Here is a 21,380-nt window from a genome sequence, read left to right on the forward strand (position 1 = left end):
TTATCATTTTTAAGTACATTCTAATGAGTGTAATTTCATTACCTGCAAGTTCTGAATCAGCTAATGTGTTTGCATGAGCAAAAGATAGATTGACAAACTTGCTGGCTCCTATTTCAGCTCTCAGATGTCAGGGGACTCCCAGGAAGCAGCGAGTACCAGTGGTGGAGTGAACATCAGGAGTTTAGGATGGGACCAGTACAATATGCAACGGGGGTGAAGATAGTCCAGTGAGGGAGGATATTTCAGAGATTCAGGAAAACTGAAAAGAAACATGGAAGATAAAAATATCATAAATTATTGAAAACAAATCTGTTAGATTTGTTTCCAGAACCAAACCTGAGGAGAGGTTAAAGTAATCATTTAAAGAGGTGCCTGGGTGGCTCAGTCAGTTGAATGTCTGACTTCGGCTCGGGTCATGATCTCATGGGTTCGTCGGTTTGAGCCCCACATCTGGCTCTGTGCTGACAACTAGCTTAGAGCCTGGAGGCTGTTTCAGATTCTGTATCTCTCCCTCTCTCTGACCCTCCCCTGCTCATGCTGTCTCTCTCTCTCAGAAACAAATAAAACATTTAAAAAGAAATGTTAATGCTTTATCTACTTTGTATAGTATAATGAAAATTATTAAAAACACCCCCAAATACAAACCAATTAGTGGAGTCTAATTTTAACAAAAAGTCTTGGGGTTTTTTTTTTTTTAATGTTTTATTTATTTCTGAGAGAGAGAGAGAGAGAGAGCGTGAGCAGGGGAGGGTCAGAGAGAGGGAGATACAGAATCTGAAACAGGCTTCAGGCTCTGAGCTGCCAGTCAGCACAGAGCCCAACGCGGGGCTCAAACCCACGAACTGTGAGATCATGACCTGAGTCAAAGTCAGAAGCTTAACTGACTGAACCACCCAGGTGCCCCAAAAGTCTTGTTGTTTTTTTTAAATCTCATTTTTCCTATTTATTGTGTTGTTTAGTAACTTAACAAGAGGTAAGTTTTCAGTTGGGAATCTTGAAAAACATCACTGGAAATTTTTTTCATGTTTAGATCAAATAAATTCTCAGTTTAATATCCTGCAAGAGCTTTGTAGATGCTGTTTTTTCCTTCTCAGTTATCAGATGAAAAACCTTATGCCATATAATGATGGCTATGTGATGTCCTCAGTACAGTCTTCCATGCATCAAAAACATGTTGAAATGTTAGAACTTCAAGAGAGCAACAGACCTCTCACTTTTTAGGTTAGTTGGCAGTGATAGGAAAGTTAAAGGAGAGATAAAAACAAGGAAGCAACTGGTTAAAGAACAGACCATCAGCAGAAAAAAAGTAAGAGAACGATCTTTCTGTGTAAAGCAAAACATTGAAGAGTTATGTGGAAAGTGGAGGGCTTCTCTGGTACAGACTGAGATAACATGGAAAGGAGAATCTGGATTAAATCACATCTCTCCTGATGGCTTTTTGGTAGTGACTAGGAAGTGTACAATTGAATCATGTAATTAAAGAGCATCTTACAAAGATGACTGAGATCTGATGCATTATCAGAACAAGCAATATAGGCTGGAGGAAAGTCACGGACCAAATTGTTCCCAATGCTGTTCTGAGAATTATTGGGAAGTAGGCTTTCTCTTTCTGTGGGTGTTTTAAATTGGTAAGATACACACGTAACCCTTGCTTTTCAAGTTTGCACTTGGCCACTTCCCTTTTATGAAAGACCTGCATTAACACCTGTCTGAAAAGAAATCTGAAGAGGATTTTCACTTTTATGCCAAAATGATAAAAGGAGAAAGCAGAAAAGAGCATCCAGAGTTTGTTTTGCAATGAGTTGTGCCAGAGGCAGCTGTCCCCAGCAGTGAGAGCAGCCCCTCCAAGCTCCTTGTATCAAGAACTACACTTAGCCTCTCAGCAGCAAGCCTCCAGAGCTTTGAACTGCGTCTGTGAGCTTCTCTGCTTTATCTCCATTTATTATGTGTATCCGTCAGCAAGATGTGTTTTGAGTCATCAGAAAAACAGAGGCGATTTGGGGGCGGGGGGGGGGGGAGCGTCTAGGAATGCTCAAAAATTTTCTGCATAGATGAATAGTAATGGATTCTTCCCTTTATGCCATTCCAGCTTATGAAAGATTTCATTGGAATGCTCTATTTTCTGAAGACTGTATGTGAAGCTGCTGAGCCTCCCTATGGAGAAAGTATACATGAAAATGAAGATTCCAATAGAGGAAAGAAGAGCTGGGAAATGGAGAGAGACGGAGTCCTCATTTTAACTTGGGAGCCAGCCACAGCTGGAGGTTTTTCATTTTCATGAGTCAATAAATTCCCTTTCTGGCCTTAAACCAATGTGAGTTAGGGTTTCTGGCACTTCACCTGAAATAATTCTAATTTTTAAAAATTTCCAGAAGCAGGATTGCTTTGCCCAGAAGCTGATTCAAATACCTCACCACCATCAAGGTGTTTGAGTGCTTTTTCCATTACATTTCCAGCTTTAGGTGGTGTTGACTTTGAGAATTTTTGTCTATTTGATTTTAGGTTTCATATTTTGTGTGTATTTACTACTAGAGAAGTACAACTGTTTCTGTTCAGTAAAGAGCATATATTTTTTACATTGCAAATTGTCTGTCTTTTGACTATTTTTCTCTATCAACCTATATAGCCTGTGGATTGATTAAAGTGACTTACCCCTTGACACTTGTGGAATTTATTTTTCCTCTGGATTTTATATTTTAGAATAACATTTATATTTTTCTGTTTATAAAATACTATTATGACAGAAATTCAGAAACACAGTAAAATATAGACAAAAAAACTAAAAATCACTTTTATTTATTTAAAAAATATTTTTTAATGTTGATTTTTGAGAGAGAGAGAGAAACAGAGCATGAGCAGGGGAGGAACAGAGAGAGAGACACAGAATCTGTAGCGGGTTCTAGGCTCTGAGCTGTCAGCACAGAGCCTGATATGGGGCTTGAACTCATGAACCTCAAGATCATGACCTGAGCCGAAGTTGGATGCTTAACCTGGGTTAAGTCACCCAGGCGCCCCTAAAAATCACTTTTAAATGTTTATGTATTTACTTAGAGAGAGAGAGAGAGGAGAGAGAGAGAGAGAGAGAGAGAGAGAGACAGTATATGGAGAGGTGAAGGGGCAGAGAGAGGGAGAGAGAAAATCCCAAGCAGGCTCTGTGCCCTCAGTGCAGAGTTCCACTCAGGGCTTGAGCCCATGAACCTTGAGACCATGATCTGAGCCAAGATCAAGAACTGGAAGCTTAACCAACTGAAACACCCAGGCATCCCTAAAAACCACTTTCAAAAAAAAATTTTTTTTAATATTTATTTTTGAGAGAGAGAGAGACAGAGACAGAATGCAAGTGGGAAAGGGGCAGAGAGAGGGAGACACAGAATCTGAAGCAGATTCCAGGCTCTGAGCTGTCAGCACAGAGCCTGACATGGGGCTTGAACTCACCACCTGTGAGATCATGATCTGAGCCAAAATCCAACGCTTAACTGACTGAGCCACCCAGGCGCCCCTAAAAATCCCTTTTAATAGAATCACTCAGATATACTCTATATGGGAGAAATTCCCTCTAAATTTATGTATGTTTAATCTATTTACTAGAATATACGTGTATGTGTGTGTGTTTATAGCTTGTTTTATCACTTAAGATTTTATCACAAGAACTTCTCTAAACAGGTCTTGGACTCTTTCAGGAACCTGAGAAAAGTCGTGGACTCACTTTTCAGATAAAAAAAAATATGTATACAGAAAAGTTCATCTTTCAAGAGGTTCTCAGATTCATCTATGGACTCTAGATTAAGAACTCTGATTTTTAATGATACTTGGTATCTACATAGCAGTCTCCCGTATTAGCGCACTCCTTTATCTGCGCTTTGGGATCCGAAAGCTTGGGTTCCAATCCTGGCTCTGCCCATACTAGGAGATGACTTGCCAAATTTCTAACCCCGTTAAGTAAGGGTTACAGGAGATGGTCCACGCAAAGGCTTAGAAGATTGTCTGTAGAAAGTACACACTCAACGTAGCTCTCATCAAAAAATACTTTTTCTGTTTCCTTATAATAAATACCTAGAAAAGAATTGCTGGACCAAAGTAAATGCACATTCTTAGGACAATTGTTATCTACCAAGTCTCCTACTAGAAAAGATATACCACTGGTAGGGTGAGAGACTGTCTAGTTCATAGCATTTTTGCCACAATACCATCACATTTCAGCATTTTCTGGTAGTGAAAAAATGGCACTTAATTGCTTTAATTTCTTTGTGTACAACTGGGTGTGAATATTTGTATAAGCATATTGGTGATTTGCATTCTTTTCAGTGATATTGTGTGTCTACTCATATCACTTGCCTTTTTCCTAGTGTGTTGTTTGTTTTCATTAATTTGCAAAACTATTTTGCAAATTAACAATAGCTCTTGGGGTGCCTGGGTGGCTCAGTTGAGTGATCTAGTTCAGCTCAGCTCAGGTCATGATCTCTCGGTTTGTGGTTTTGAGTGCCCCCCCCCCCCCCCCCCCCCCCCCCCCCCCCCCCCCCCCCCCCCCCCCCCCCGCCGCAGCCTGTAGTTTGCTTCAGATTCTGAGTCTTTCTCTCCCTCTCCTCTTCCCTCACTTGTTCTCTCTCTCTCTCTCAAAAATAAAATAAACATTAAAATTTTTTAAAATTAGCTCTTGATTTTATATGTTTCAAATATTTTTTTCATTTTGCAATCTGCATTTAACCTTTTCCACTGCCGGCTTTACTGCTCTGTTTAAAATGTTTATGTAGCCATATCAAGTGAGCTTCCCATTAGGATGTCTTCTGTTGCTTTTTTGCTTAGGAAGACTTTCCTCATCTAAAGATGATACAAACACGAGCCAACATTTTTCTCGGGTATTTGGTTGTATCATCATCATTATTATTGTTAGCTCTTTAATCTATTTGGAATTACTTTTGATGTCTGGCGTGCCACATAGTTCTAAATTTCTTCTCACCTCCCCACGCCCCAGAGTATGTTTTCCGGGTGCTATGTTGTTGTCTCTTCCTTCTATATATTCTCTCTCCTCTGGATGGGCGGGACCCTCCTTGGTGGCGCATGAGTAAAAGAAAGGTAACTGAGGAGGCTAAGTGACCCACGCCAGTACCACACCTGGATTGTGAGCTCTGTTTTCTATTCCTGGGCTTTTCTCTTAGCGAAGGAGACCAGAAAGAAGGGGGGAGGGGGACTTTCTTTACATTGACAATAACTACAGCAGCAGGAGAATGATCGGCCTGCAGGCCCCAAGAAGCCCCCAGAACTGCAGGCTTGCTGTGAGCCTGCTGATTTACAAGCCAGGTCCATCCCTTTCTGCTTTTTGCTCTTTGCCCGTTGCATAAATCACCTCCCACATCCCTCCCCAAACCAAGACAGGAGCTAGTTGGATGAGTTGGTCTGCCTCTAATTACTGCTTATTGAATTTGATTGTGGATTTTAATATCATGAACACAAGGAGGGGGCAAGCAGGCGCAGTGTCCACAGAGTTAGGCTTCAGCTGGCTCTGCCGTTCGTGTTCTTGGCTTATCTCATCCTGTGGTTTAAAGAATGTGAAGGCTCAGCAGGGCCCCATCCTTATTTTGTCCCTTTCTGCGTGAGTCTCCCCTGGATATACTTACTTAATGAAAGTATTCGAGTGGCGTGTTTCACTGTATATCTGAGTATCTTAGTTGTGCATACATAAGCCTGAATGAACACGTAGAGTATTTTTGGTCATATCCCACTTCCTGCAAAGCTCAATAGATGTCACTGCATGGTTTTCTTGGCCCGCTGTTTTAGGAAAGTATGAGGGTACGTTACTTTCCTAAATGCTTGCAGTAGCTCTGCCTTCATGGAATTTATGGTCTAATGGAGAAAAATCAAATGGTTTATTTGTGATTAAGAATGCAATGTGCTGTGAATTTAATCATATTTTTCATATTCTCTGTCATTTTCATGAGACTTGGAGAGGAGAAAAGATGGAACACATGGGCTCTGTCCACCACTGGGAAATGGAAGTCACCCAGTCTCCTCTGGTGTCAGAAAAGTGGGGAGGGACAAGTTCCCAGGGGGAAGAATCCACTTTGGGGTCCTGGCCCCATGCAGGCTAATGCTGAGCTAAGACTTCGGCCTAGAAAATCCTCCCTTTGGCTTTCGCAACTCACCTGGCTTTGGCTTTCTGGTCACCCCGGACAGGCTCCACCTCCCTGGTATGCAGAGCGGTCCCTCTTCTCCTTGTCCATGCCTCTGGTGATTGAAAGTTGCTGAGCCAACAGTCCTGTGAGCCCTGAATCTGATTTGTTTGGGGGATAAACCTGTCTGAGGCAGGGAATCCCACCACTTTATTTCTTTCTAGCTCTCTAATCCCATCGCGGAGCTGCACTCCTAACACTTCATAAATTTACGGCCACGGAGATATCCTCTCCCCATCTGCCAATAACCCAAAACACATCTTTCACGGAGCCTTTTCTTAGCAGAGCTCTCCAGGGCACTCTTTAAGGACGCATCAGGTGCACATTCATCCAGACACTGCCTGTGGGTCTGGCTGCCCAGGCTGAGATTTCCCTGCGCCTCAGATTTTCCTGAAGTGTAAGAACGGGTTAACAGCCCCTCTCATGGTTCTGCTGTGACAATCGAATGAAATAATGCACACGCACTTGCCGACGCACCAGTATTGTTATTACTTTCAACTTCGAGTCTGAACATATTTTATTTAAAAACTGTTAAGCAAATTACGTAGAGATTACTTTTAAAAAATGTTTTTAAAGAATTAAAAAAAAAAAACCTGTTGGTAAATGAAAGCCAGATATTATGTCTTGCTACCAGAGAACCGCTCATGTTAAGTCAGGGACCTTTCTCGATGCTCAGGGTTGCAGGCTATTTGAACAGTGTATGTAGCGTATATGCATGCATGGATTAGCTCTGTGTGTGTGTGTGTGTGTGTGTGTGTGTGTGTGTGTCCAGATTTCATTATGAAAGAGGCAGAGCCCATCACAGAACTTGATCGGCTGCCAGGCACGGTTTTTCTTCTGGTCCTTTGTCAGGGCTTTGTTCCGCCCCTGGCTGCACTCTAACAGAACCACTTACTGGTGATTAAAAGCAGGGACTCGGCGGCGGGGCGGGGCCTGCGGGGCGCTGGGGCCCGGCGATTGGGTTCGCCCTGGGGGGCTGCGCTTAAGTGCGGCCGGCGGAGGACCCCCACCCCCCTCCCGCCGCACCCGACGCCGCGGAGACGTCAGCGGCGCGCAGCCCGGGCTCGCGACCCAGCTCCGCTTGCGGCTGCGGACCGACGGACGGGCGGACAGGCGGACGGCTGCGGCGACCGCAGCACGCGGGGCCGGGGGCCGGCGGACCCGCAGCCTCCCGCCGCGGCGCCATGGACGGCCCCGACAACGCGACGCTGCTTTTCGCCCCGTCCTCGCTGCAGCCGGACAACTACACGCTGTCGCCCAATGCCAGCAGCCTGAGCCCCGGCCCCGACCTGCCCGGCACCCCCGCCTCCAGCGCCGGCCCCGGCCCCGGGCTCAGCCTCGCGCCCAGTCCCGGCGTCGGTTTCAGCCCCGGCCCGGCGCCGACCCCGGAGCCGACGGCAGGGGCCCCGGCGGGCGTCCAGCCCAGCCTGGGCCAGTCCCTGTTCCCGCAGCCCTGGCCGCAGCCCCAGACCCCGTTCTGGGACACGCCGCTGAACCACGGGCTGAACGTGTTCGTGGGAGCCGCCCTGTGCATCACCATGCTGGGCCTGGGCTGCACGGTGGACGTGAACCACTTCGCGGAGCACGTGCGGCGGCCCGTGGGCGCGCTGCTGGCCGCGCTCTGCCAGTTCGGCCTGCTGCCGCTGCTGGCCTTCCTGCTGGCGCTGGCCTTCTCGCTGAACGAGGTGGCCGCCGTGGCGGTGCTCCTGTGCGGCTGCTGCCCCGGCGGGAACCTCTCCAACCTCATGTCCCTGCTGGTTGACGGCGACATGAACCTCAGGTACGCGGCGGGCTGCCCCCTGCGCGGCTTTCCCAGGCCAGGCAGCCGCGCTTCGCGGTGGGTTTCAGACCCGGAGGAAGGAGAGGCGGAGGGAGAGGCGTGCAAGGGGGAAGAAGCCAGTGAGGGGAGAGGTTGACGCCAGGGCTTTAGAAGTCAAGGCGGGGGGCGCCCGGGTGGTTCAATCGGTTAAGCGTCTGACTTCAGCTCAGGTCATGATCTCGCGGTTCGTGGGTTCGAGCCCCGCGTCGGGCTCTGTGCTGACTGCCGGCTCGGAGCCCGGAGCCTGTTTCAGTCTGTGACTCCCTCTCTCTCTGACCCTCCCCTGCTCACGCTGTCTCTCTCCCTCTCTCTCTCAGAAGTAAATAAAAATTTTTAAAAAAGGAAGTCAAGGCGGACGTGGAGAGGTAGTGCTGGAGGGGGGAGAGATCTAGACGGGACTGGGGTGCCGACTGCCTTGGGGTTCCCTGCACCCCTCTGGGACCATCCAGCGCAGGTCGTCCTCTGGGAGACAAAGGGAACGGGGAAGCCTGAAGCTAGGACTCGCCGGAAATGCAAAAGCAAAATAGGGCTATTGGCCCCAGAAAGGAAAGTGATCTCCTATAGAGGACACTATAATTGAGTTCAATCCAACAAGTCGTGTTCAGCAGCTTTACCACGTCTAACAGGGTGCTTTGGAGGATGAAAAAAGAAAGATGTTCCTTGCCCTCAGAATCATCCAGACTGTAGCCAGCTCAATAGGCTTTACAGACCCAGGGGCAGCGGTCCTGAGATTCCCCCCCCCCCCCCCCATCCTGGGTTCATGTTTCAGTTGGGCTTAGGGGCTGTTGTTCTCTTGGCTCTGATGAAACAGGTTCTCTCCGCAGACTTGGAACTCCAGATTTCCAGTCTCCTTCCTTCTCCTCTACCCAGTGTGCAAGAGAGACTCTTGGCACAGAGCCCATTGTGAATTCTGTCCTTTCCCTTTTCTGCAGCATCATCATGACCATCTCTTCCACACTTCTGGCTCTAGTCTTGATGCCCCTGTGCCTGTGGATCTACAGCCGAGCTTGGATCAACACCTCTCTGGTGCAGTTACTACCCCTGGGGGCGGTGACCCTGACTCTCTGCAGCACTCTCATCCCTATCGGCTTGGGGGTCTTCATTCGGTACAAATACAACCGGGTGGCGGACTACATTGTGAAGGTAAGGTCACCCCTGGCTGTTGGGAAAGAGGGAGAAGGAAGAAAACTTGGCATCACTTGCAGGGATAAACTTAAAAAAAAAAAAAAAAAAAAAAGTTTGTGCCACAAAGAAAACTTCTACCTTTTTCAATTGAGAAGGCCCATAGCTTTAATTAAGACATACCTTAATTAAAAACGGCATAGGAGAACTATTAGTATTCACAGGAGGAAACCTATCAAGGGGGAAGGAGATGACAGGTGCTATTAAATGGCAACATATTTTCCACTAACATAATTCCACTATCGTGGCATTACTAAAAATCAAAGCAGGGGAAATAAAATGATGGGAATGGAATTTGTGCAGTATTTTAGAAATGCATTATTATCTTTTTTAAAAAGTGGAACTCTAATTCTGAGAAACTCTGTAGAAGGTTTCTTTAAAATGTTTTTATTACTTTTCTAAAAATAAGTTGACACTAATTTTAAAATCACATTGAGGCAATATAGTAGAAGGCACAAAATAGTGACTTTAAAAAGGCACAAAATAAAACTGGGTCCTGGATAAAGAATGCAGAATATATTACCGTTACTAAATCTGTGTTGTGTGTTTCTTTTCCCTGTGGCCTTGTGGTAATGAATGTGGTTTCTAAGCTAGTGAAAGGGTGAAGATTCCTATTATTTTGTGCAATATTTCCAATACTGCTTTATTTAAAAGAAAAACTGATGCTTTTGGTAGCAGTAGAGATTTTGTTGTTGACTGGAGACAAAATTTAAATATTTGTCAACAAAGCTTTCTTTGAAAATTCAAAAATAGTAAATCTAAGAGTAAACCATGGGTAGGACTCTCCTTTTAGGAAGTTACTCAAGTAAAATACATAACTAGTTACTATAAATGCACAAATTCATTTAGCTAAGTGAAGAGAAAACGAGTTTCTCCAATATTTCAGTTATGTAGATGTAAGAAAACAATCTTTTGTGTTTTACTTACATTAATTAAATTAATTTTAAATAAATAATCAAAATTTAATTATTCAAAGGAGCTAAATTTTTATTACAAAAAATAATGGGTTCATTTATGCAGATGTAGCCAGCGATGAGTAAAAGAAATTGTGCTATATAATAAACATATATATATTTTGAATGTCATAAATTAGTACATATATGTAAATATGCATATATTTTATATATTGTATATAATATACCCATAGGTAATCTTGAGATGCATTAAGAACTTATTAAGCTTAATCATTAAGCTAATACTATAAAATCTTAGGAATTCTAAGAGAAAATCAACAGATAAATTGATATGTTATCGATTATCTATAAATAGATAAATATATTTCATAGATAAATTAGTAAGATTGGGTGACTTTGAGTTTAAAGTTTAAAGTGTTCTTAATCAGAACATTCAAAAGGTATCCTTTATAACACTTTTACACTTTTGGAAACACTTTAAAATGAGCATTCAATGTCAGTGCTCACCCGAATGATTTAAAATAGTTGAAAAGAAACTTTGGTGCCAATATTTTCACAATAAAGAATCAGATTTCCTGTCAAAGCTTTTGATTTGAAGACACTTTGAAACTTAATAATATCAGAAAGGTTTCAGGGGTGCCTGGCTGGCTCGGTGGGTGGAACATGAGACTCTTGATCTTGGAGTCGTGAGTTTGAGCCCCATGTTGGGTGTAGAGATTATTTTTAGAAAAAGCTTTGATTTATAATAGTTTGGTTTCTGCCCATTGTACCTTTGTAGCATGAGCACTTTATATAATAATTATTTTAGCACCCTCTAGGGTAGACTTTTTACCAGCCCAGATACATTTTAAGCAATTTTTTAAAGAGGATAAAGTATATGCCAGTCCCACAGGCTGCAAAGGGGTTTCCCCTCAAATATCCGGTGAACCAGAATCAGCACTTAAACTGTTTTGGATCTCTCTTCTTCCTCACAAACACCCCCTACCCTCATTAAACAAACAAACAAAAAACCCAAATAAACTAGGTCACTGCTAATCTAAAGGAGAACGAAGAGAGGAATTTTTAGGTTTCCACCCTTACTATTTACACAAATGGTCTTCCTTGAATTAGTGAAATGTATCAGTCAGACATCAAGATGACACAATGTTTTATACAGTCCGTAGTACTGTATCTAAAATCCATCCATTGTAGGTAAGAATTCCTAAACATCATTAGAGACTTATAGGTGGGTGTTTCTCATGGACAGATGAAAAAGGAGGTGTTGCAGAATTGCAAAGAATTCCTCATGTCTTCTGTTCATTTTTTTTTCATTTATGTAATCTAAGAGTTGGTAATTGTTTCAATATTGCTATCAATTCTCTGAGATACAAAGTATTTTGAAATTTGAAAGCATCATGTACTAAGTTTCATACTTAAAATTTTTTTTAATTTACTTGAGACAGAGCGAGAGAGAGAGAGCAATAGTGGAGCAATAGTGAGGGAGAGGGGCAGAGGGAAAGAGAATCTCAAGCAGGCTCTAGGCTCAGTACAGAGCCCTCTGTGGGGCTCGATCCCACGACCCTGGGATCGTGACCTGAGCCAAAATCAAGACTTGGATGCTCAACAGACTGAACCACCCAGGTGCCCCTTTATAAAAAAATTTTTTTAAGTTTATAAGTTTCATACACTTTAATAGCTTTTTAATCTCATGGGTTAAACCAGCTAATCTCTTCTAGGAAACATGGGGTCCTGTACAGGGAAGGTAATGTTCATGTGCCCACTCTGTTCATCAGACCATACTTGGTGTTTCGGGCTCAATTCCAACTGCTGTTTTGAAGAGGCACATTCACAAATTAAACACATGTTCTGAACAGTCAGGACCGCCAGCACAGAGTTATCTGAAAGTCTGGAGACAGTCTGCTGGAGAAGAGTCGCCTTTTCTTCCTGTTTTTAAAAATTTTTATTTTTTTAATGTTTTATTTTTGAGAGAGACAGAGACAGAGTGCAGGCAGGGGAAGGGTAGAGAGAAAGGGAGACACAGAATCTGAAGCAGCTCCAAGCTCCAAGCTGTCAGCACAGAGCCTGCCGTGGGGCTCGAACTCACGAACCATGAGATCATGACCTGAGCGGAAGCGGAAGTCAGACACTTAACCGACTGAGCCACCCAGGTGCCCCTCTTCCTGTTTTTTATAAATTTTATTTTTTAATTTTATTTTTTTAAATATTTTTTTAAATTTATTTCTAGGAGAGAGAGAGAGAGAGAGAGCATGAGCAGGAGAGGGTCAGAGAGAGGGAGACACAGACTCCGAAATAGGCTCCAGGCTCTGAGCTGGCAGTCAGCACAGAGCCCGACGCGGGGCTCGAACCCACGAACCGTGAGATCATGACCCAAGCGAAAGTCGAAAGTCGGACGCTCAACCGACTAAGCCACCCAGGCGCCCCCCTCTTCCTGTTTTTTAAACCAAAGTCTGGTCTGTGCTGCTCCTGAGAGTCTACCCAAGACGATGGCTAGTTGTTAAAGCAGATTGTCACTAGACATAAGGACAGGCCTCTAAACAAGTAGAACCGTCCCACGAGGCTCTGGACTCCCCCTGATGAGGTGTCCTATCCGTCCTCCGAAGCACTTGGTCCAAGACCCTACGGCACAGAGTCCATTTTGTGTGTGCGGTGAGACTGGCTGCGTCTCATCTTCCAAGAGCTTAGGATTCTCTTGCCTGGATTCCTTTTCAACTATTTTTGATGATTTGTCATTTTCTATCACTAGGTTTCCCTGTGGTCTCTGCTAGTGACACTGGTGGTCCTTTTCATAATGACCGGCACCATGTTAGGACCTGAGCTGTTGGCGAGTATCCCTGCAAGTGTTTACGTGGTAGCAATTTTCATGCCTTTGGCAGGCTACGCCTCAGGCTACGGCTTAGCCACTCTCTTCCATCTTCCGCCCAACTGCAAGAGGACCGTGTGCCTGGAGACAGGCAGTCAGAACGTGCAGCTCTGTACCGCCATTCTTAAGCTGGCCTTTCCACCACGGTTGATAGGAAGCATGTACATGTTTCCCCTGCTCTATGCCCTTTTCCAGTCTGCAGAAGCGGGGATTTTTGTTCTAATATATAAAGTGTACGGAAGTGACATGTTACACAAGCGAGATCCTCTAGATGAAGATGAAGATACAGACATTTCGTATAAGAAACTCAAAGAGGAGGAAATGGCAGACCCGTCCTACGGTACAGTGAAAGCTGACAACTTAATTATGATGGAAACCACTCAGACTTCTCTCTGAACACGGGGACACAGAGGAGGCTCTGTCTTGTAGGAGTGTTACTTCATATTTATGATATTTCTGGTCTGTGGTAGTGAATGTGGTTCACGTAAAGGATAACACGTGCTTCACACTGTCATACATGTAACAATCATCACCTTCCCATTGTAAGGTTGTACTGGTGTGTTAACCAAGCACGTTCACAAATTACAAATCAGTGTCGTATACAACTTGCACCTGGGACTGCTAAACATGTTAAATGTGCTCTTTGGTTTTTATCATTACCAATTTATAGGACTGTTTCAAATATGTAAACTCTTAGAAAAGCAGGGTCTTGGAAATGCAGAATTTTGGTGCACTATCTTATATGTAAAAACAAGCTATGTGGGCTTTTTTTTTTTGGGTAAAACATAATTTGTAAAGGGTAATTGAGTTTAATGTAACTGTTGTTAAAAAAAAAAAAGTGCTTGCTCAACGTATGAATACCTGATAATGTTGAATTTTGATCTGTATTCCAAAAATCCCCACAGGTCAACTAAACAGTGAAATACAGTATTTTATTGTCAAACCTGTATCATATCAGCAAAAAAAAAAAAAAAAAACCCAAAACTATTAATGCATTTGATTACTTGATGTGCTATCTGTTAGTAATGAACAGCTCTCATTTTTTCCAGGGAACAAGGTATTTTCATCTCAGTTGGGGACTGATTTTGTCTCTGCACTTATGTAGACACACCTCAGATCAATCTTTTAGAGGGATGATTTAGTTAGCAGAAAATTGTGGTAGTACTATACCCCTCCCCCACCCCCAGGAGAGCAATAGACTCCCCGCGCGAGGTGGAGGGGAGAAGGGGACGCGCTTCAGGGGAGAGAGCAATTAGCCCACGTAGGGATGCCTTCGAGGGTGCTGTCCCTATGCACATACCCGAAGGGCTTCAGTGCGTAGACTTCTCAGGGCAATTCTGAGATAATTAAACTGGAATCTGAGAGCATAGGTAACGGGCCCAAAGCCGTTGCCCAAACCTTGGCGGTTTCGCTCGCCCGCCAGACGCAGGCACCCCGCGGACACCTGACGTAATCAAGGTACGCGGCCCACCTGGCTCGGCTAATCCCGGTGATTGAGCGCCCCTGGCATCCTCTCCACCTCGGGCAAGCTCACTTGGCAATCAGTGCTCGCATCGCAAAGAAAGCAATCTTTTCAGATCATCTCGGGCTCTGTGTGCCGACCTCCGAGTGTGCAGAATTTCCGCACGGCGAAGGTCAGGAACAGGCCACGTCGGCGGGGACGCGAGCTGGCGGCGGCCGAGGCGCGGACGCGGGCGGTGGGGCCCGCGGCCCCCGCAGGGCTGCCTATTTAGGGCAGGGCGCCGGCGGGAGCGGCTGGGGCTGCGCTTATGGCTCCCCTGGGGGACGAGGTGCTGGAAGGCTACATGTACCCGGCGTGCGTCCCTTACTCCTACCCGCACCCCTACCCGCCCGCGGGAAAGGGCGAGGCGGGCGGGGGCGGCTGGCGGCACGGGGCCGGGGGCTACGCTCCCGCGTCCTCGGCGTCGGCGTCCTCCGCCGCCGCGGCGGCCTTGCCGTCTTTCCCGGGCTGCGGGCAGCTGACGGCCGCCGAGTACTTCGACAGCTACCAGCGGGCGCAGATCATGGCCTTCCTGGCGCAGGTGGGCCCGGGCCTCGGCCCGCGGCCGCGCAGGCCCAGCAGCCGGGACGCGGCCGTGCAGGTGAACCCGCGCCGCGACGCCTCGGTGCAGTGCTCGCTGGGGCGGCGCACGCTGCTGCGCAGGGCCCGCGACCCCGGCCCCGCGGCCGCGCCGGGCCTCGAGGGCGCGGCGGGCGCGGGCGGCGGCGCTTCGGGGTCCCCGCAGCCGGCGCGCCGGGGCCCCGAGCAGGGCAGCCCCCCGAGCGGCGCCCCTCGGCCCGTGCGCTTCCCGCGCACCGTCGCCGTGTACTCGCCCGTGGCCTCCCGCCGCCTCACCACCTTCCTGGAAGGCGCCCCCAGCGCGGCGGGAGAGCGAAGGACGCCGCCTCCGAGGCCCCGAGGCCCCGAGGCGGGAGAGGGGTTGGCGAGGAAGGCGCCCCAGGGGCCGCAGTCCGAAGAGGAGGCGGCGGACGACGCCGAGGCCCAGGCCGAGGCGCGGACGAGCTGGGAGCCGCCGGGCGCGGGGCCGGGGCTGCCGCCGCGGGAGGCCGGGGGAGGCGAGGCGGCCCCGCGGCGCGCACCCGGGGATCCGGGGCCGTCCCCGCCGGCGGGGCAGGCCCAGGACGCCGCGGGCCAGAGGTCGTCGCCGCGGAGCCCCGAGCAGGCCAAGGAGAGGCCGCGCTTCCAGGTGAGGCTCAGGCGGCTGGGGGCGGACTCGGGGGCCCCCGGGGGCCCCGGGGGTGTGGTCTCCTCCGGGATCCTGTCCCTGCCCTCGCCCAGCGGCTGCTCGCGACGCGTGGAGGCGCCCGCTTCCTTAGGCGCGCGCCACGCCTGTGCGTCTTCGCAGCGCCTCCCCTCCCCGCGGCAGGTGGTGTCCTCCAGCAGCCGAATGCAGGGGTGCAGCCTGACCCTTGTGGCTGCCGATTGTGAAACGTGGGCTCCGCAGTCTGGCGAGGGAGGCGCCCTGGTAACACTTGGTGCCAGCAGCTGTACTGTACGAAACCCTGACCGTGGGCACGTGGGCCAGTGTTGATTCGGCAGTTGGACGATCTCGGAGGGGAACTTGGACGATTCCCGAGGATCCTACTACGTATCTCCATGCGATGTGGCAAAAGCCCTAACAGTCCATTACTGGGGTCCTGCCTGGTCAGCTCGACCCTGATTCTTGCCCACATTGTCCAAGCTTTCACTGGGAGCTAGAGCTTTGAAGGGTCTCCCTTGGGATTTTTCTTCTCTTGCTCCTTGAAAGCACCCTTAATCAGAAGCTCAACACTGCTAAAGCCTTAGGCCGTTGTGTATTGCGGCCTGAGAGCAGCAGGCTTGGAGGGGACAGTCACACTAGCTGAACCCTAAAGGGCTGGAGTGTGCCGGGGGCAGCGGTAACCCGGGGAAGCGGAAAGGCAGGGGCTGGGAAGAGGCCTGGAGGCCTTCTGTGGGGGTGGGCCAGGGCTGTTGGGGGCAGCCGAGGAGAGGAGGGGTGAGTCCAGTTCTACAGAAGCTATGTGTAATGTAAACCACGTGTGATCTTCAGTCAGCACCGTCCGGACCTGTGTGTGCTCACCTATGAAATTGCCCTAGAATTGGCAGGAACTTCAGAAAGCACTTAAAGGGCTACCTCCAAGCACTTGTTTATAATTTGTTTCTTCCTGGGAGGGAAAAAGAGAAGCTTAAGAATAAGACAGTGCTACGTTAGTTAATGTTGAATATGAATTCTTGCTTATCCACAATAGATCTCTTGCATTGTTTGGCAGTTGAACTAGCAGCATAGAGAATGGACTTCTGAGTGAACATTGTCAAAGTATCTTAGGACACAGAGTCTTGCTCCTTTTCTTCAGCTTAACAACGGTCCCGTGTGTATGTTCTAAAATTAGACTTGATCCTACAGAGAAAAGGCTTCCCTGAAGACTCCAGGTTCAGAGAAGCCTAGATGTTTGGCTTTTCCCTTGCTTGTCAGAGGGAAAATCTCTACTTAGTAGCTAGCTTGTCAATCGGTTTGCTTTATGAACCAAGCTAATCTGGAATGGAAACTTCTTAAGGCTCCTGCTTGATCAAGCCATTAGGTCACCCAATTACTACATTGGAGAGACCAGTTCAGACCTTGAGCCTCCTTTCCTCCATGATCTGGAATGATGTTGCCAATTTTAAGTGGCAAATCGATCCTTCCCACCTTCTGAAATGACGGCTAATTCAGATCTCCTGTGGGTTAAATTCTGGTGTCTTTTTTGCTCAGTTCTTAGAGCAGAAGTATGGGTATTATCACTGCAAGGATTGCAACATCCGGTGGGAAAGTGCCTACGTGTGGTGTGTGCAGGGCACCAGCAAGGTAAGAAATACCAAGGAAGTCGTAGCTTTTTTTTTTTTTTTAATAAAGTTTGAGACAGGGTGAGTGGGGGAAGGGCAGGGAGGGGGGGAGAGGGAGGGAGACTGAGAATCCCAAGCACGCTCCTTGCTGTCAGCACAGAGCCCAGCACAGGGCCTGAACCCACACAATGGGGAGATCATGACCTGAGCCCAAACCCAGTCGGACGCCTAACCGATGGAGCCACCCAGGCGCCCCTGAACTGGCAGCTTTTTGACGTGAGTGTCGAGAGGCTTTGGCTTGAAGCTTTTCCTCTCTTCTCACAGGTTTACTTCAAGCAGTTTTGCAGAACTTGTCAGAAGTCGTATAACCCTTACCGAGTGGAGGATATCACATGCCAAGTAAATTGAATGTTCCCGTTCTGTGTCTGACCTGGGTACTTGGTAAAGGGTTTTGGTGCAGTTCCTTGCAGGTGTTGCCTAAAAGAGGCCAGGTTCCCCGTGACCTCGGTCACCACTTCCAGGTGGGGATGGTGGAAACCATACTCAACCTGGCACAGGGTCTCGAGGTCTTGTTTCCTTCAGTCACGTTAACCTCCTTAGTCAGTTACCTCCCCTGCAACACGGACAAATGTCTGCCTTACTTGCCGCTCCGTCTAATGTGAGAGAGCAGATCAAAAATCGAATATCTCTCCACTAACGTGAGGTGGTAAAAGTTGTCTGTTTCACCCAAATGCTTTTTCTGAAGCACATTCCCAAGTTAGGATATTCAGTAGAAGCACAGGTCTTCAGAGTTTGTCCCGCCTGAGTGCTGGCAAAGGGAGAGAGAGTTGTGTTCAAGTGGATCTAAGCCACCCAGCGTTATGGGGCTGACTAGGAACCTTGCTGGTTAACTGGTAACTAAGCACTGCGCTAAGGGGCTTAGAGAATCTCCGGGAAGAGGCGACTGAACTTGCCTCTTAGCACACAGCTGGTGGAGCCTGATGTGTCCGTTGACACAGCCTAATCCGTGCACTTCACTCAGGTTGGGTGTTGGAAGGCTCATACTCCAGGGTAGGAAGAGAGAGCCCAAGTATGGGAAACGGTGTAGGCTCACTCACATCGGGGCAGAGTAGGGTCAGGTTCTAAAGCGGGATGGACCCCATAACCGCTAGCTCTTGGCCCCGCGGTTGCCGCACGGACTTCAGGGTCCGCTTCAGGTCATTTGTAGCAGGTGGAGGCGAGGGCCGGGTCAGCCACCGGAGCGAGGCTTGGCCCACAGCTTGCTCCTCATCCCCAGCCTCACACCTTAGCTTTCCTGGTCCGACTCCTCTCCCGTTCGTTTGTTCACCCTTCAAGCACAGGAAGAGATTTCCTTTTAGATAATCGCATTTCAAAAGTTCACAAGTCCAAACTGAATCCTATGCAACGAGACCACGACCACTTGGTTAAACACCCTGCATTCCCAGCCTGTCCTTGCGGGGAGGGGTGCGGACAGAACAAGATGAGCACAGGGCTTTGCTTAAAGTGCGTTCAGTACGTGTTTGGAGTAGAAAAATAACTTGGACGTTCGAGGAAGTCCCCGCGGGTTTATCTTCTGTATGTGCTTCTCGCTTTGGTTTTTCAGAGCTGTAAACAGACTAGATGCTCCTGCCCTGTAAAACTTCGCCACGTTGACCCCAAAAGGCCCCACCGTCAAGATTTGTGTGGGAGATGCAGGGGCAAGCGCCTGTCCTGTGACAGCACTTTCAGCTTCAAATACATCATTTAAATGAATGTACACAAATGGTCCCATGTGAACGTGAGCTAGTGAAGCAGACCAGTTAGCTTTCTTCCATGCCCCTTCTTTATGCCTCTCCCTTCTCAAAATACTTCGTGAAAGGCTGTATTTTTGACGAAGCCTTCAAATAAATGTATTGCAAAACAATTGATAAATTGCAGAAGATTTTTTTTTAAGTTGAGAGCTGCTTCTGCGAACAGTCTGGGTCTGTCACCTTGTTAGGGGCCCTCCCAGGTTTACTGCTTATGTGTGTCTCTAGGGCTGAAGCTTACAAACAAGAGACCGATTGAATGAAAAGCCATCTCACCATTAAAATAAGCATTTTTCTGGGTGAGCTGGAGGTAGAGGCAGGCCTTACCGTGTGAGGAGAGTTAGGGTTCTGACTCTGGGTTGCCCCCGAGTGGCTGGCCAGCTGTGAGTGCCGCCTGGGGGAGGGATGCCGTAAACTACGTGGGTCGGTTGATCACGATTTCACAGACAGGGCACAGGTGGGGACCAGCACGGGGTGGCCACGGGCAGCTTCTTTAAGACTTCAGGTGGTAACATTTCAAAAATAGGCCGCCTAAATGTACTGAAAGATTTCAAGTTAACAGACTACCTTAGGTTTTTGTCTTGTAGTTTCTGCAACTGCAGACTGTCTAACCTGGGAATCCACCCTAGCTGCACCTGCCAGCTTCCTCCACGATCCCCAAGCCACTCCTAAGGCCCTGCTTCCGGGGCTCTCCTGCTTGGGGCTGGCACTTTGTCTAGAGCCTCAGGGGTTCTTAATGAAATCAGCTGAGGGTTATTGGTTTCATGGTAAGGAAATCACATAACTGGAACCAGGTACTACGTATGCCTTCTTCCGATATTTTCCCTCCTTAAAGTTGAGAGAGCAAGCGGGGCAGGGGCAGAGAAGGGGGGGAGCGGATCTGAAGCGGGCTTTGTGCTGACAGCAGCAAGTCCCATGTGGGGCTTGAACTCACACACTGTGAGATGACCTGAGCCCAGAGCACACGCTTAACCAACTGAGCCACCCAGGTGCCCCTTCCTTCCAGGTTCCTAATCATCCCATTTGAGGTAACTCTTTCAACCTTGGATGTGTCTCTTAACATCTTGGATGCTTGGGTGTAGACAAAGGCGAGGAATAAAGAACCTAAACGGAGTCTGAGGTCTCTAGAATGCTTAGAATGACAAGTCCCCTTAGCACTCATATGGACCTAGTGAGGGGCTTGTGAAACGGAGTCCGAGGCCCCTGACCTCACTGAATCACTATCCGGGAGTGAGGCATTTTAGCCAGCATGCTGGGTGTTGCTTATGGAATTGAAGTGTGGGATTTGGGTCAACCTTGTACTTTGGAAAAACACGGATGTGGCCTTGACCCTAATGGAGCTTCCAGTGCAGTGGATAGATGGCCATTACTTTCTGCATTACACACACACACACACACACACACACACACACACACACCATGGAGTTTCTGCCACCTAATCTGAAGGGGCTACTTAGTTAAGTGTCTGTAATAAATAGGGGATCGGATTTAGGGAGGTCAGGGAAGGCTTGCCTGAAAAATGACACTTGGGCTGACCTGAAGTTTGGGTGAATTGAATTAGTTGAAGAGGGGAAGGAGAAACTTTCCAGACCGAGGTAGCATGGGGAAAGGCCTAGTGGCAGTGAAAAACAGAAGGAAGCCAAAGCGGTAGAATGCTCTGGAGAACACGGATGGGCATGATGTCATGTGACAGTAGTCTCAGATGGGAGTGGGGTGGGTCTAGGCCTTGCTCAGGAGGACTGGTCTTTGTCCTCAGACTCTCTGGAAGGTTTTAAAGCTATTAAAGCTTTTTAACAGCTCTACTGTTAAAAAAAATAATCACTCTGGCTGTACAGTGGATGCCTGTGAACCAGTAAGGAGACTTGCAAAGGTCGGATAAAAGGGTGGTGGGGTCAAAGAGACGAATGACAGCTCTGGGGTGGGGGGGGGGGGGAGAAGGTGATATTCTAAACCTGCTCCTACCAGTTTGGTTGAGGGTAGGGACAGGGAAACTCATCTGCGCGAGGGCACTCAGTAAACACTTGGGGATGGAATGAGTGTGGGAACAACAGAAAAACCCCTGCAGTGAGTCCTAAGGTTGTTCACAGGGGTAGTTACATCAAGTGGCTTGCCATTATTTTTCCTAATGGAGCAACTAACCTACTTTACAGGTGACGAAAGCAAGGATCAAAGTAGGTTTGACTTAGACTTAGTGGGCATTGAACAAAGTGGCACAAAAACGTGTAATGATAAAAGTGGTAGTAACATTCTAGCTAAACTAGAAAGCTGTCAAGCTAGGCGTACAAAGGAAATTTATAAAATGTGTGTATATATACGTGTGTGTGTGTGTG

General features: G+C 47.8%; 2 protein-coding genes across 2 annotated transcripts; both read left to right on the plus strand.

Moving 5' to 3' along the window:
- The first annotated feature begins 7,351 nt into the window (after window positions 1-7,351).
- On the plus strand, window positions 7,352-13,860 carry SLC10A4 (solute carrier family 10 member 4). Its single transcript, XM_039241120.1, has 3 exons — window positions 7,352-7,947; window positions 8,919-9,129; window positions 12,826-13,860. The coding sequence occupies exons 1-3, from the start codon at window positions 7,352-7,354 to the stop codon at window positions 13,336-13,338; spliced, it is 1,320 nt and encodes a 439-aa protein (XP_039097051.1). The 3' UTR covers window positions 13,339-13,860.
- Window positions 13,861-14,711: 851 nt separating this feature from the next.
- On the plus strand, window positions 14,712-19,070 carry ZAR1 (zygote arrest 1). Its single transcript, XM_039241067.1, has 4 exons — window positions 14,712-15,650; window positions 17,193-17,285; window positions 17,588-17,662; window positions 18,867-19,070. The coding sequence occupies exons 1-4, from the start codon at window positions 14,712-14,714 to the stop codon at window positions 19,008-19,010; spliced, it is 1,251 nt and encodes a 416-aa protein (XP_039096998.1). The 3' UTR covers window positions 19,011-19,070.
- The last annotated feature ends 2,310 nt before the right edge of the window (window positions 19,071-21,380 follow it).

Source organism: Hyaena hyaena, unplaced genomic scaffold (genome assembly GCF_003009895.1).
Source record: "Hyaena hyaena isolate Hyena2069 unplaced genomic scaffold, ASM300989v1 scaffold_187, whole genome shotgun sequence".
NCBI classification, from domain to species: Eukaryota; Metazoa; Chordata; class Mammalia; order Carnivora; family Hyaenidae; genus Hyaena; species Hyaena hyaena.

Bases quoted from the DNA above. Each gene is read 5' to 3' on its own strand.
- SLC10A4 (XM_039241120.1), top strand. From the start codon at position 7,352: ATGGACGGCCCCGACAACGCGACGCTGCTTTTCGCCCCGTCCTCGCTG. The intron at 7,948-8,918 runs GTACGCGGCGGG...CCTTTTCTGCAG, and splicing joins GACGGCGACATGAACCTCAG to CATCATCATGACCATCTCTT. The intron at 9,130-12,825 runs GTAAGGTCACCC...TTCTATCACTAG, and splicing joins TGGCGGACTACATTGTGAAG to GTTTCCCTGTGGTCTCTGCT.
- ZAR1 (XM_039241067.1), top strand. From the start codon at position 14,712: ATGGCTCCCCTGGGGGACGAGGTGCTGGAAGGCTACATGTACCCGGCG. The intron at 15,651-17,192 runs GTGAGGCTCAGG...TTTTTTGCTCAG, and splicing joins AGGAGAGGCCGCGCTTCCAG to TTCTTAGAGCAGAAGTATGG. The intron at 17,286-17,587 runs GTAAGAAATACC...CTCTTCTCACAG, and splicing joins GTGTGCAGGGCACCAGCAAG to GTTTACTTCAAGCAGTTTTG.